The sequence below is a fragment of the Hordeum vulgare genome, chromosome 7H, assembly GCF_904849725.1.
Source record: "Hordeum vulgare subsp. vulgare chromosome 7H, MorexV3_pseudomolecules_assembly, whole genome shotgun sequence".
In the NCBI taxonomy this organism is placed as follows: domain Eukaryota; kingdom Viridiplantae; phylum Streptophyta; class Magnoliopsida; order Poales; family Poaceae; genus Hordeum; species Hordeum vulgare.
Genome location: NC_058524.1, coordinates 628,433,614 through 628,445,681, shown reverse-complemented (window position 1 = coordinate 628,445,681; position 12,068 = coordinate 628,433,614). Strand labels below are relative to the sequence as shown.

Here is a 12,068-nt window from a genome sequence, read left to right as displayed (position 1 = left end):
TGGCCCAGCGTGACCGACGCCACCCAATGGTAAAGGCCCTGGACGTGCTCATCCACGTTTTTTTACCTTGATATATACTAGTCAAGTCGCCCATCCACGTTTTTTTACGTTGATATATAGTACTAGTCAAGTCGCCCATCCTCGTTTTTTTACCTTGATATATCCATGATATTTTAGTGTTAATAATAAGTTCTTTTTCTAGAAACACACTATGTATGCAAGGAAAAAAGAAAGCGTTCATAGATACGTACATACACTCTCAACTACAAACACTTCCGAACTCACTTGCTAATTGAAAAAGATGGCCCTTCTTCCTCTATGACTGGAAGCACGTGAACAAACACTCTCAGGCAGTGCCCCTGCTCTGACCTGAATCCCCATCACTGATCCATACCCCTACTCAATTGTGTTATCCCTGTGACATCCACCATAGCTCGGAGCATGGTAGGTAGTGCCCCTGCTCCGTTCTGAATCCCCTCCCCGTTCTACACAATCTCGAATTCTCGATGAGTTTCTTTCCATTTCTGATTTAGTAGGTTTTCGCTCTACGGGACAGATATGCTGGCATGTGTCATCCATGCTCATCGCCGGGTGGTACCCGTGTGCTGGATGGAACTAATCTTGAGCCCTTGCCGGCGCCGACGGCTCGCCAAGTAAGGTCACCATAAATTTCCCCCTAATGCATGTCATCGTGTACCTGTTGATTCTTTATGACATGTCTATATTCAGTATGCTGATTTTATTACAGTTGTCTTCTGATGCCATAATTCGATCTCTGAATCCACTCAAATTGACAGCAATGACACAAAAGACATATTCTCATGTAGACACCAAGAAGTGACGCAGGCGCAAGAAAAATAAATCGAGACCAACACCACTCAGACTTACCAACAACAAAATGAATGTCAGGAAATGACTGATCATTAAAGTCACAGATTGAAGGCACTTCAAGGAAATTAAGGCATGTAAAATGCCACAACTGAAAATTAGTCGTGTGACATTAGATTACTCATAATATCTGTATATATATTCAAGTTAAGGCAGCGGAAAGTCTTCTCAGGAAACTAGACTACGCGGTCTGTTTTGTCGTTACTACCACTGATGTGCTTGCATGACATATTAGGTATGGGTTACAAATAAGAGATATGAACATGTGTGTGTTGGTACACAAGAAATTAATGTTGGAGTAGGAGTTATCTTCTAATCAGTTATAAACTCCATTCCGAATTATAAGAAATTCTGACATTTTTTTATTCACATGTATCGAGACGCATTTAACTGTATCTCTTCATTCATTTCATTCCATTTTATCCATGTTGAAATATCCAAAACATATTATATTTCGGAACAGAGGTACATTATCACTTTTCATTGTTGAACCCTTTTCTTCATCAATCACACAACCTGACCCGTGCAGATTACATTTACAATACCTTATAGAGATTGCTTCGATGCCACTAATTATTTTGGTTCTATCTTTTTGTCTACACCAAGGTTGCCTTTCAGCTTTAAGAGCTAAAGATCCATCTATTTTTTAACAAGCCTTCTGAAATTCGGATGTTCAAACAAAAGCACGTGGGTGTCATGCTTTTCTCCTTGGCAAGATTCATGTATTGCAGTTGTGCTTTGCTGCTCTGGTCGATTTCAATTTTCAAATGTTGCATAAATATCTGGTGTACTCTTTCTAAGTAAAAGAAATCTTCTCTATGACCCATGTCAAGTTCAAGCTTTGTGTTGCTCCTGTTTCTCTTATTTTCATACTAATGTAGTCTTCTAGCGTTCCTTCTTTGCTATGCCTACTATGTGTGTCTATCGAGGCCAATGAAAAGTTATTGCTACAATTCTCGCAGCAACGCGCGGGGTGTCATCTAGTATATAGAGTGACTCCACGCAATAAAACTCCGCATCCGAAAAGTGGTGCAACCAATCACCAGGACACCCGCCAGACCAACATCATCGTATATCGAACACTAGTCGCCCTGACATCCATGACAACCAGCCCGCACCTGAGTTACGGTCTCTGCCCACGAGCACCATGGATCCCACCACCAGGGCTGCCCCGGCATCCCAAACAACCCCACGCCACCACCACGGTACACCGGAAGCCCCCGACGGACGAAGGGCAAAAGGCTTCTCCTTTTAACCCAAAGCATGCCCATGGGTAGGAAGGGGCCCAGCTGGCCACAAGCAGAAAGGAGAAGGTCGTCCGCAGCAGGCCTAGCCGCAGCCACCGCACTGCACCACCGGACGAGTACAAGGGCCACCGGCCGGGGCCAAGGCCGCCCCGCGGGAAGACGCACCAATCCCACCATCGCCAGAGGAGATCGGGCTTAGCACGTCCGTGCATCCAGTCAGCGGCGAGGGAAGGTGAGAGAAGGATGGGGTCCCGGCGGTGGTGGCTATGGTTCACCCTCGGTCGTAGGCAGGGCGATGCGACGTGGGAGGAGGTCCCAGCAGATCTTTTCCTAATAATAAAGCAGCTAATGCTTCTGTCGTCCGTCGTGATAGTTTTATAAAAAAAAACTGTTGTTTTTTGAAATTAACCCGCAGTACGGATTTAAGTCAGGAAACGAATCATTTTTTACATTTTACACAAAACCCCCTATATTTGATCCAAACTAACCCACAGTCTCGATGCAGTCCAGGGACGAAAATATTATTGCCGGTTCGCCATGATGGTTGCCGGCGCGCCGTCGAGGGACAGGAACTCCTCCTCGGGGACCAAGCCACAGTAGTCCAGCGAGATCAACTCGGAGCCGTCGATGTCAACGGACTCCACGTCGTGGCAGCACCGAAGGGCGAACCGGCGGAGGCGTCTGTCGAGGACGGAGACTCTTGCCACGCCAGTGTCGGACTCCGGCGAGGGGAAGCTCGCGATCAACCGCTCGACGCAGCAGGTCCCAGGACCGACGTCGACGGCGGTCAGGTGCAGCGTCTTGAGGAACGACAGGTTGATGGCAGCCTCCGGCAGGTTCAGCAAGTAGTAGCTGAGGCGCAGGGAGCGCAACACGGCGCAGGAGTAGAGGTTCCTCGGCATCTCATACCAGGCGTCCCCTCCCTCGCGCCCATACCTGCCACAAGGTTCGCACGCGCAGACTGGGCCGAGCTAGAAGCGCAGGTCGAGGTGGAGCTCCTGGCTGCTGAGTCGCAGCACGTAGGAGTCAGCCTGGACGTACCGAGCGGGCTTTTAGGCCCGCTCATGGCCCGTTCGATTTAGGCCCGCTCGGTCCTGGCCCAAGAAGAAAAGAGTCCGGTCCGGGCCCAGAAATTCAGACCGAAAAAAAATCGGTCCGGTCCGGTCTTTAACCGGGCCGAACGAAAAGACCGAGCCCAATAACACAAAACGAGTGGCCTCGTGCCCTCGTCCAGTCCTCCTCGGCCCTCGCTGCACCCTGCACGGTCGTTTCCTCCTCCCTCCTCCGCTCCTCGCTGCACCTGCACGGCGGCTCCTAACCCTAACCCTAAGGTGACGGCGCAGGCGTCCGCTCCTCTGCGTCCTCTCTACTTCACCGACGGCGACGAGTCGACGACGACGTCTTCTATTAGTCCAAGCTGGAGGATCGTCCTCACGTCGGGGTCGCAACACGACCACGCCGTCGATCCCGCCTCCCCTGGTTCCTCGCCGAGCGCCACGAGGAGGAACAGGTAACCACGCCTCCTTCCTTCACTCCCTCTGTCCCTCACTCCCTGTCTCTGGTTCGCGGCTTCGCGCCCACAAGCCTTCTCGACATGTGCTGATGTCCCTCAGACGGTCAGACCCTCACTCCCTGTCCCTGGTTCCCTCCTTCTCGGCATGTGCTGATGTGCGTGGCGACTGGCGAGAAGCCTCTGCGCGGGAGCCTCGGCCTGAAGTCCTGAACCAGTAGCCTGGACCTGACCTGAACTGGAACTGGTGGTTGAGAGTTCTCTTATTGACCTGACCTGAACTGGAACTGGTGGTTCAGAGTTCTTTTATTGAACTGCTGGTGCTGGTGGTGTAGAATCTGCTTTAATCCGGTGCTGGTGGTGTATTCTTATGAAAAATCTGTTTTTTCTGAAGAAAATGTTGCTGCTTTAATTGTTTCAGTAGCCATGAGCCCATGATGTGGTTTTATGTGCTAACTAACTGCTGTAATTTATGTGCTAACTAACTGCTATGATGTGGTTTTTTTGTAGGGAATGGTGAAGGGAAAAGGAGCGGCTGGTAAGGAGAAGGAGAATGGGAAGGCGAAGACAAAGGCGAAGAGCGTTAATTACCTAATTAGGCAAGATTCGCCGCTGCCTCCGCCGGTTCCGAGGAAGGGCAAGCATAAGGCGCGGATTAGGAAGGCAAAAGAATTTCCCAATGCCCCAATGGGAGAGTTTATTTGTAGCATAAAGAAACACCCTCCGCCTCCTCCGCGTCTCCCCGATCGCACCGGTGCCGGTGTGCGTGCCGCGGAAGCCGCTGCCTCCGGCTCGAAGCTGCCTCATGTTAGTCATGTATGATTCCTTTCCTTGATGCTTGATGTAGCCATATTTCCATATAACCATATAGATGTTTTTCCTTATTTGTGTGATCATGTGTGGTAGGTGCTACACGACAAGGAGAAGGAGGAGGACGCCGAGGACGAGGATGCCGAGGACGAGGACGCCGAGGACGAGGAGGATGCCGAGGACGAGGACAAGGAATATGACGAGCATAATCTGTTTGTGGTCCCGCCATTGCAAGGAGGTGGTGATATGTCGGATGATGATACATCAGATGGGTACAAGGAATCAGCTGATGAACTAGAAGGTGGTGACACTATGTCCGAGGAATCACTTGTGCATGTCGTCTCTAGTGAGGACTCTGAGGAGGAAGCAAGAGAAAGGAAGAAGAAAAAGAACAAGAGGCCAAGAGCCAATGCTCCTGTTAGAGCAATATCAGATGTTTGGGCCCATTTTCACAAGGTCAAGGAGCCATCGTTGAAGAACCCCGGACAAATTGTGTTGAAGGCTTGTTGCAATTATTGTCCAAATAAGTATGCGTATGAGAAAGGTGGCAGCACCTCAACTATTGGAAGGCATCATTTGAAATGTTTGAATTACAAGGCCAAGATGGCTAGGGCTGCCATCCAAACAACTCTTGAATTACGCAAAACCAATGGTACAATACTTGCTGTTTTAATAGAGTCATTGCTGTTTTATATAGAATAGTTGCTGTTTTTAATAGAGTCATTGCTGTTTTATATAGAATAATTGCTGTTTTTAATAGAGTCATTGCTGTTTTATATAGAATAGTTGCTGTTTTATATAGAATAGTTGCTGTTTTTAATAGAGTCATTGATGTTTTATATAGAATAGTTGCTGTTTTATATAGAATAGTTGCTGTTTTATATAGAGTCATTGCTGTTTTATATAGAATAGTTGCTATTTTTAATAGAATAATTGCTGTTTTTAATAGAATCAAGTGTTCCAACGATGAGCCCCTCCATTGATTATGACCAAGGAATCATCAAGGAGCTTATTGCTAAGATGCTATGTGTGCATGAGTATTCATTTAGAATGGTTGAACATGAGTGGTTCAACATTCTAATGAAGTGCATGAATCCAAATTATAAATCCATTGGAAGGAAGGCAATACGAGCCGAGTGCTTGAGGGTTTACAAGAAAGAAAAAGAGGTGCTTAAATCTGTCCTAAGGGGTGTGAGCTCCATATCTCTAACCACGGATTTATGGACAAGCAACCAAACCTTATCTTACATGTGTGTGGTTGCACACTATATAGATGATAATTGGAAGATGCAAACCCGTGTACTTGGTTTCCTAGAGTTGGATCCTCCTCACACTGGAATTGTCATTGCGGATGCTCTCTATGCGTGTGTGACAGATTGGAATATTGAGACAAAAATTATGTCCATCACACTAGACAACGCTTCAAACAATGATGGTGCAATCGAAGCTTTGAAGGCCAAGTTATTCTACCGGAGAGGTATGCTTGCTGATTTTGTTCCTATGCTTGTTGTTTGTGGTCCTATTCCTATGCTTGCTACTTGTGCTCATACGCTTGTTACCTCTTGTAGGTAATGACTTTGAAGACCAATATTTTCATATCCGTTGTTGTGCACACATCCTCAACTTGGTGGTGCAAGATGGCATAGATGTCTTAGATAATTTGATAAAGAGTTTGAGAGAGACGGTGAAGTACTTCAAGAGGTCACCTTCTCGTCTCCACGCTTTTGTTGACACTTGCAAAAGCATGGGTGTCAAAGTTGGCAACCATTTACACCTAGATTGTCAAACAAGGTGGAGTTCAACCTATAAGATGATTAGCACTGCCCGTCAATACAAGGAAGCCTTGACCTCTCATGCTAACTCCAATGCCAACTATGCTTGGGCACCGACAAACGCGGAGTGGGACATGTATGACCTTATCTCTCCATTACTTAAGAGCTTGGCCGAGGTGACAAAAGCATTTTCAGGAAGTTTATATCCCACTTCGAACATCTTCTACCCATACATTGTTGGTGTCAAGATTGCAATCAAACATGCAATTAATAGTGATAGTGAGCACTACAAGCAAATGGGTGAAGAGATGTTGGATAAATTTGACAAATATTGGGAAGAAAGGACCGATTCCATGGTGATTGCAACCATCTTTGATCCACGGTATGTTTTAGCAACTTATGTTCATCAACTTGATTTAATAGAATACTTGCTGTTTTTAGTAGAATAATTGCTGTTTTTAGTAGAATAATTGCTGTTTCTAGTAGAATACTTGCTGTTTCTAATAGAATACTTGCTGTTTTTAGTAGAATAATTGCTGTTTTTAGTAGAATACTTGCTGTTTTTAATAGAATACTTGCTGTTTTTAGTATAATACTTGCTGTTTTTAGTAGAATACTTGTTGTTTTTCTCCTAGGTACAAGATGAATTACATAGAGTGGGCCTTTGGAGAACTATATGGAAAAGAAACTGTGAGGTTCAGAAATGAAATGAGTGATGTGAAGAAACAGTTGGAGGCCTTGTATGACAAATGTGTTGCCCAAGATAAGCGAGCTGGAAATGGAGCAAGTTCTTCATCTACAACTACAAGCATTCCTAGTATCCCGGTTCAAGCTGGGTACCAGTCCTTCTTATCAGCCCGTTCAGCAAGAGTATCAAAGAGTGAGTTGAGGAACTACTTAGAGGATGAAGTTGTCGCTGCCGATACATGTCTTGATATTCTTGATTGGTGGAAGATTAATGCTCTTAGGTACCCAATTATGGCCAAGATAGCCAAGAGGTTCCTTGCTATGCCGGCTACCTCCGTGTCTTCGGAATCTACCTTCAGCACGTCCGGACGGATTTTAGGTATGTCAACTCCTACAAATGAACTTTATATATAAACTTGTCAACTTCTCATCCTCGAACTACTTCTCATACTAGATGCCTACCGGAGTTCTTTAAAGCCGGTTATGGTAGAGGCGTTAGTTTGTGCTGCAAGTTATATCAAGGGTGCACACGTTGACTTGAATATGGTGGTATGTTTCGAGTATCTTCCTTGCCAGTTTTGATCTTGTTGTATGTGATATGATAATTATCTAACTTACACACTTATAGCCGAAGGATGAGAATGAAGAAGATGATGTTGAGACCATCAAGTTACCCGTTGTGGACGAGATCAATGATTAAATTTGTGTTATGTTCGAACTTGTCGAGTAATGAACTATGAATTTGTGTTATATTCAACTTGTCAATTGACATGGATTCTAAATTGTCATTGCAAGTTCGTAATCGTGATATTTGTGCTATGAATCTTATTTGTGCTATGTTTCCTATCTAAATCCGTTGTTTTGATTTTCAAAAAACAAATGAAATGCTATCCAAATTTAGTCCTGCTTGCTGTCCAAATGAATTGTTTGTACATGTGATATTTAGTTATTCTTGCTGTCCTAATTTAGTCCACTGCTTGCTGTCCAAATGTTATCGTTTTGACAAAAAAAACTGCAGCTGAAGCTGGTTTATACATGTGATATTTAGTTATTCTTGCTGGTTTATTGCTATTTAAACTGCAGCTGAAGCTGGTTTATACATGAATTGTTTGTACATGTGATATTTAGTTATTCTTGCTGGTTTATTGCTATTTAAACTGCAGCTGAAGGTGGTTTAGATAGCAGTAGCTGGAGCTGGTTTAGTGCTATTTAAAGTGCAACTACAGCTGGAGCTGGTTTAGATACCCACACATGCTTAAAAAGCTTGACCAGAGTATTAAAACTGTAGCTAAGTAATAGCAAGCAGCAGCTGGACCTGGTTTGGACTCGGTCCAGTCGGTCCTAAAAGACTGATCGAGCTTTGCTCTGGTCCGGTCCGGTCCCTGGGAAAAAGCCCGCTGGAGAGCTCGGTCCGGTCCGGACCGGACCGCCGGCGGCCGGTCCAAACGCCGGACCGGACCGGGACCGGACCGGACCGGACCGTGTCCAGGCTGACGTAGGAGAGCCACTGGTTAACATGGTGCTCGTTCCACCAGTGGCAGTCGTCGAAAGCGACGCGGAGGCGGTGCAGCAGCACGTGGGCGCACCGGCGGCGGCACAGCAACGCGTTCTAGACGTCGTCGGCTCTTCTTCTCCTCGGCCTCGTAGTAGAAGGTGGTCCAGTCCTTGGCCCTGGCGTCCGGGCGCTCGGCGAAGGAGACGGTCTGGACGGTAAATGAACGACACAAATGAAAAATAGGAGGGCGCTGGAGCTGCATTGTTAGCGCTGGGCATGCTTGAGTATAAAGGCATCCCGATCAGGCGAATAGACATCATCATATATCAACTGAAGATAATCAATTGTAAATCTTACATCTTATATCTTTGAGTATTCAGTGTTTGTATAAACGCATACTAATAATATACACGTGTGGACAATTCAACATCTGCATAAAAATCTTCGTTATAATGACTATCCATTCAACATCTCCTTTTCTCTTTTGTAGTATTTCTCATCAAAGATTAAAGGACCTGACTAGGCAGCGGCGCCGCACAATGGTGTTTTCGTGCGGCGGCTGTTATAGACACGTACATGCATGGCAAAAAAAAGTGCAGCATGCACGGTGCAATGAGTAATACACCTCTTAGTACTAGCTAAGTACTACCACGCTGCCGCAGATTCTTTCTCTCGTCATCATGTGTGTATGGAATGACATCATCAAATTTTTTCTAATGTTTGAAATTTAAAAAGTTCTATCTCCAAAACCGTTAATTCGATTGATGATCCGTTTTCACCATTGACTTTGTCGCAGCGAGATCTTCGAAACTAGATCTCATGTTGATATGTTTCGACATTGTTTTTCCGATCCGTACTTGTCACATTTTTTTCATTCAATTGCCACATTATCAACCACTTACTTGTCTGACAAAAAATAGCTTAATTGCCATATTTTTCTTATGTTGTTCATGTACTAAGCTTGTCATTTTTAATTCTGCCTAGTTGTCATGTTGTCTCATAAAACTTGTCAGTGGTTATATAATTCAGTTGCCACAAATGTTTTGTCGTGCTTGCCATTTTTATTCTACCTAGTTGCCATATTGTCTCACAATGCTTGTCAGTTATTATAAAAATTAGTTGCCGTGGTGTTTTGTTGTACTTACGAGCCTTAACTCTACCTAGTTGTCATGTTATCTCATAAAAAGCTTGTAGATTGTTCTAAAACCTAGTTGTGATAGTATTTTGTTGTATTCGTTAATTTAATTCTACTCAGTTGTTTCATATAAGCTTGTCACTTGTTGTAAAAATTAGTTGTCACATTATTTTGTAACCCTTGCATTTAAATTCCATCCAGCGACCGGTTATTTTGTAAAGCTAAATTATACGTGTACCTGATCGTATACTGTAGCAGGTTGAAAATAAAAAATATATTTTAAAACAAATGAGTCGTACTAGTAGAGAAGCATGGCAGCACCTGCCCTCTACGTCACTGCCTCCTGGCACCACCTACCCCACTGCTCCTTCCTATAACAGTTCATAGTACTACAACACTTTGCATAGCAAATGCTAGATGAAAAAGAAAAGCATTGTACCAGCTGTCGACTACTGCTACAGCCCCTATGTGAGGAAAGCACCTCACTGCGTACTGTAGGAAAACTGCAACAGCTACTCACGTCCACGCGTGCGTGCATTGCCCTGAAAGGAATCGTGTGGCGTCCGAGCCGCCGCACGGGAGGACGGCTGTGCATCCTACACCACTTAGATTTTCTCAAGATTAAAAGTATCGAACGGCCCGCCTAGATGCTGCGGGAGTGTAATCGTAATTACACGTCATTAATATGATGAGTTAAAATAAAAAATGTATCAAAATTAAAATAATAACTTAATAAATAGAATAAAATATTTACCACGGGCATTTTTGCTAGTTACTTCTGAGGCATGATCTCAAGCGCAAGATTCTCATCCGAAATTATTTAAAATAAATTGAATGACCTGTGGGCGATATAAAACAGAAAATACAATCATCTGGTAGACACGCACCTTACAGAAAATGTAGTATATGCAGTTATGCACTCTGATCAAACCATCGATTTACAGAAAAGGTTTCATCTTTTGTAACAGTTGTAACAGGTCGAGCTCGAACAACAAGGAAGGATAAGAGTTTTGCCTCCGCATCTCCTTTGTCTCGAGGTCAAGGAGAATGAGCGGGCCAAGACAGCGATGTTGGCCATGACGACATGCCCGCAGCAGCACTACGCCACTCGTCTCTCCTGAGCGCTCGAACTCAATCTCCATACATGTTGGAGGAGAAATATATGGATGCAGTGACTGCAGCTTGTGCTCCGTGTCAATCACCGACTCTCGGGTCCAACCAGACGAGAGGCTAAGCCATGTGGTTATCATAAATCCTTCAGCAATGACTAGTCGCAGCCACCCATCTGACGACGTGCCTAGAATTCGTTGGGTATGTTTACCCTGGGTGGGGGGAGTCTTGGTCGTTCTCAACCTCTCGGCGTGGATATCATATGTGAGGATTTTGTTGACATGTGAGAGTAGCCAGTTGATGATGCCACCGTGAAGAACAACGGCCTCGCGGTCGTCTTGGATCCACCCAGATGAGACGCGATTGGGGCGATTAATAATAAGTGGCCCCCAACTTGTGCCACCCGCTTCTGATGATTCCGCAATCTGAAGTGTAATGCTTTTGTTGTAGAGGCGGACGTCGGCGACCAACAGCATGAAGGAACACCCGATGCCATCTGCAGCGGTGAGAAGAACCCACTTCATGAGATAACAATGTTTGCTGAGGCGCGGCGGGTCAGAGAGGTAAGTCCGGTCGCCGGTCACGGGGTTGTACACGCAGATGTCAGGATTGAACTCGGAGGGCCGCTCGACCTTCCTGATGTCGCGGCGGCGGCGGAGGACAACCAGGCCGCCGCGCGACGTCACCGGGTTATACCGGCGAAGGAGGCTGATGTCGCGGCGTAGCAGGTAGGGAGCGAGGTCTTCGTCGATGAAGGACGAGACCGCGGTCGTGGCTGGGTGTACCGGAGAAAGCAGAGGTCCTTGGTGGCGGCTCTTGTTGCGCATCGGACAAGTGTGGAGGTAGGCAAGAAGGTGGTGCGGAGGCACGATGCCTCCCGGTTGTGAGATACGGCGGATGAAGGAGGGGTGGAGGATATCACGGCGGAGGGGTTTGCAGGTGGCGGCGCATCGCACGAGGGTGCCGGGGTCGGAGCAGGCGATGATCTCCAGCAGGAGGTCCGCCGGTAGCCTCCACGCATTATTATTCTTCCGTTGGTGTTTCCGCGGCGCCATTGTGCGTGCGTCCTTCTCTGTTCTCAATCCAGAAGATTTAAGCAACAGAAGAAAATAAGTTGGAGTCGGATACGATCGATCGGCAACCCGGCCACGGACACACTTGTTAACAGCACGCCGTATCCCGTATGTACCGATGTATCGTACGTACCTTGCTAGCCTAGAGTTTCCTTGTTTGTTTTGATTGAGATGTAGGCGCTAGCCAAGAGTTTGCCACATCCAAAACTGTAAACTATTAAGAGTTTGCCACGTCCAAAACTAGAAAGTAAACTACATAAACCTACCCCTTCATTCCTAAATATAAGTATTTTTAAAAGTTTCATCAGAAAAATACATACGGATTTATATCTCTCCCTAAT

At 45.7% G+C, this 12,068-nt stretch overlaps 1 protein-coding gene across 1 annotated transcript; it reads right to left on the bottom strand.

Moving 5' to 3' along the window:
* Positions 1–10,402: 10,402 nt before the first annotated feature.
* LOC123408571 lies at positions 10,403–11,742 on the bottom strand. Its single transcript, XM_045101647.1, has one exon. The coding sequence runs from the start codon at positions 11,707–11,709 to the stop codon at positions 10,483–10,485; it is 1,227 nt and encodes a 408-aa protein (XP_044957582.1). The 5' UTR covers positions 11,710–11,742; the 3' UTR covers positions 10,403–10,482.
* Between the last annotated feature and the right edge of the window lie 326 nt (positions 11,743–12,068).

What these genes read in the sequence shown, in the direction of transcription:
- LOC123408571 (XM_045101647.1), bottom strand. Translation starts at nt 11,709, where the DNA reads ATGGCGCCGCGGAAACACCAACGGAAGAATAATAATGCGTGGAGGCTA.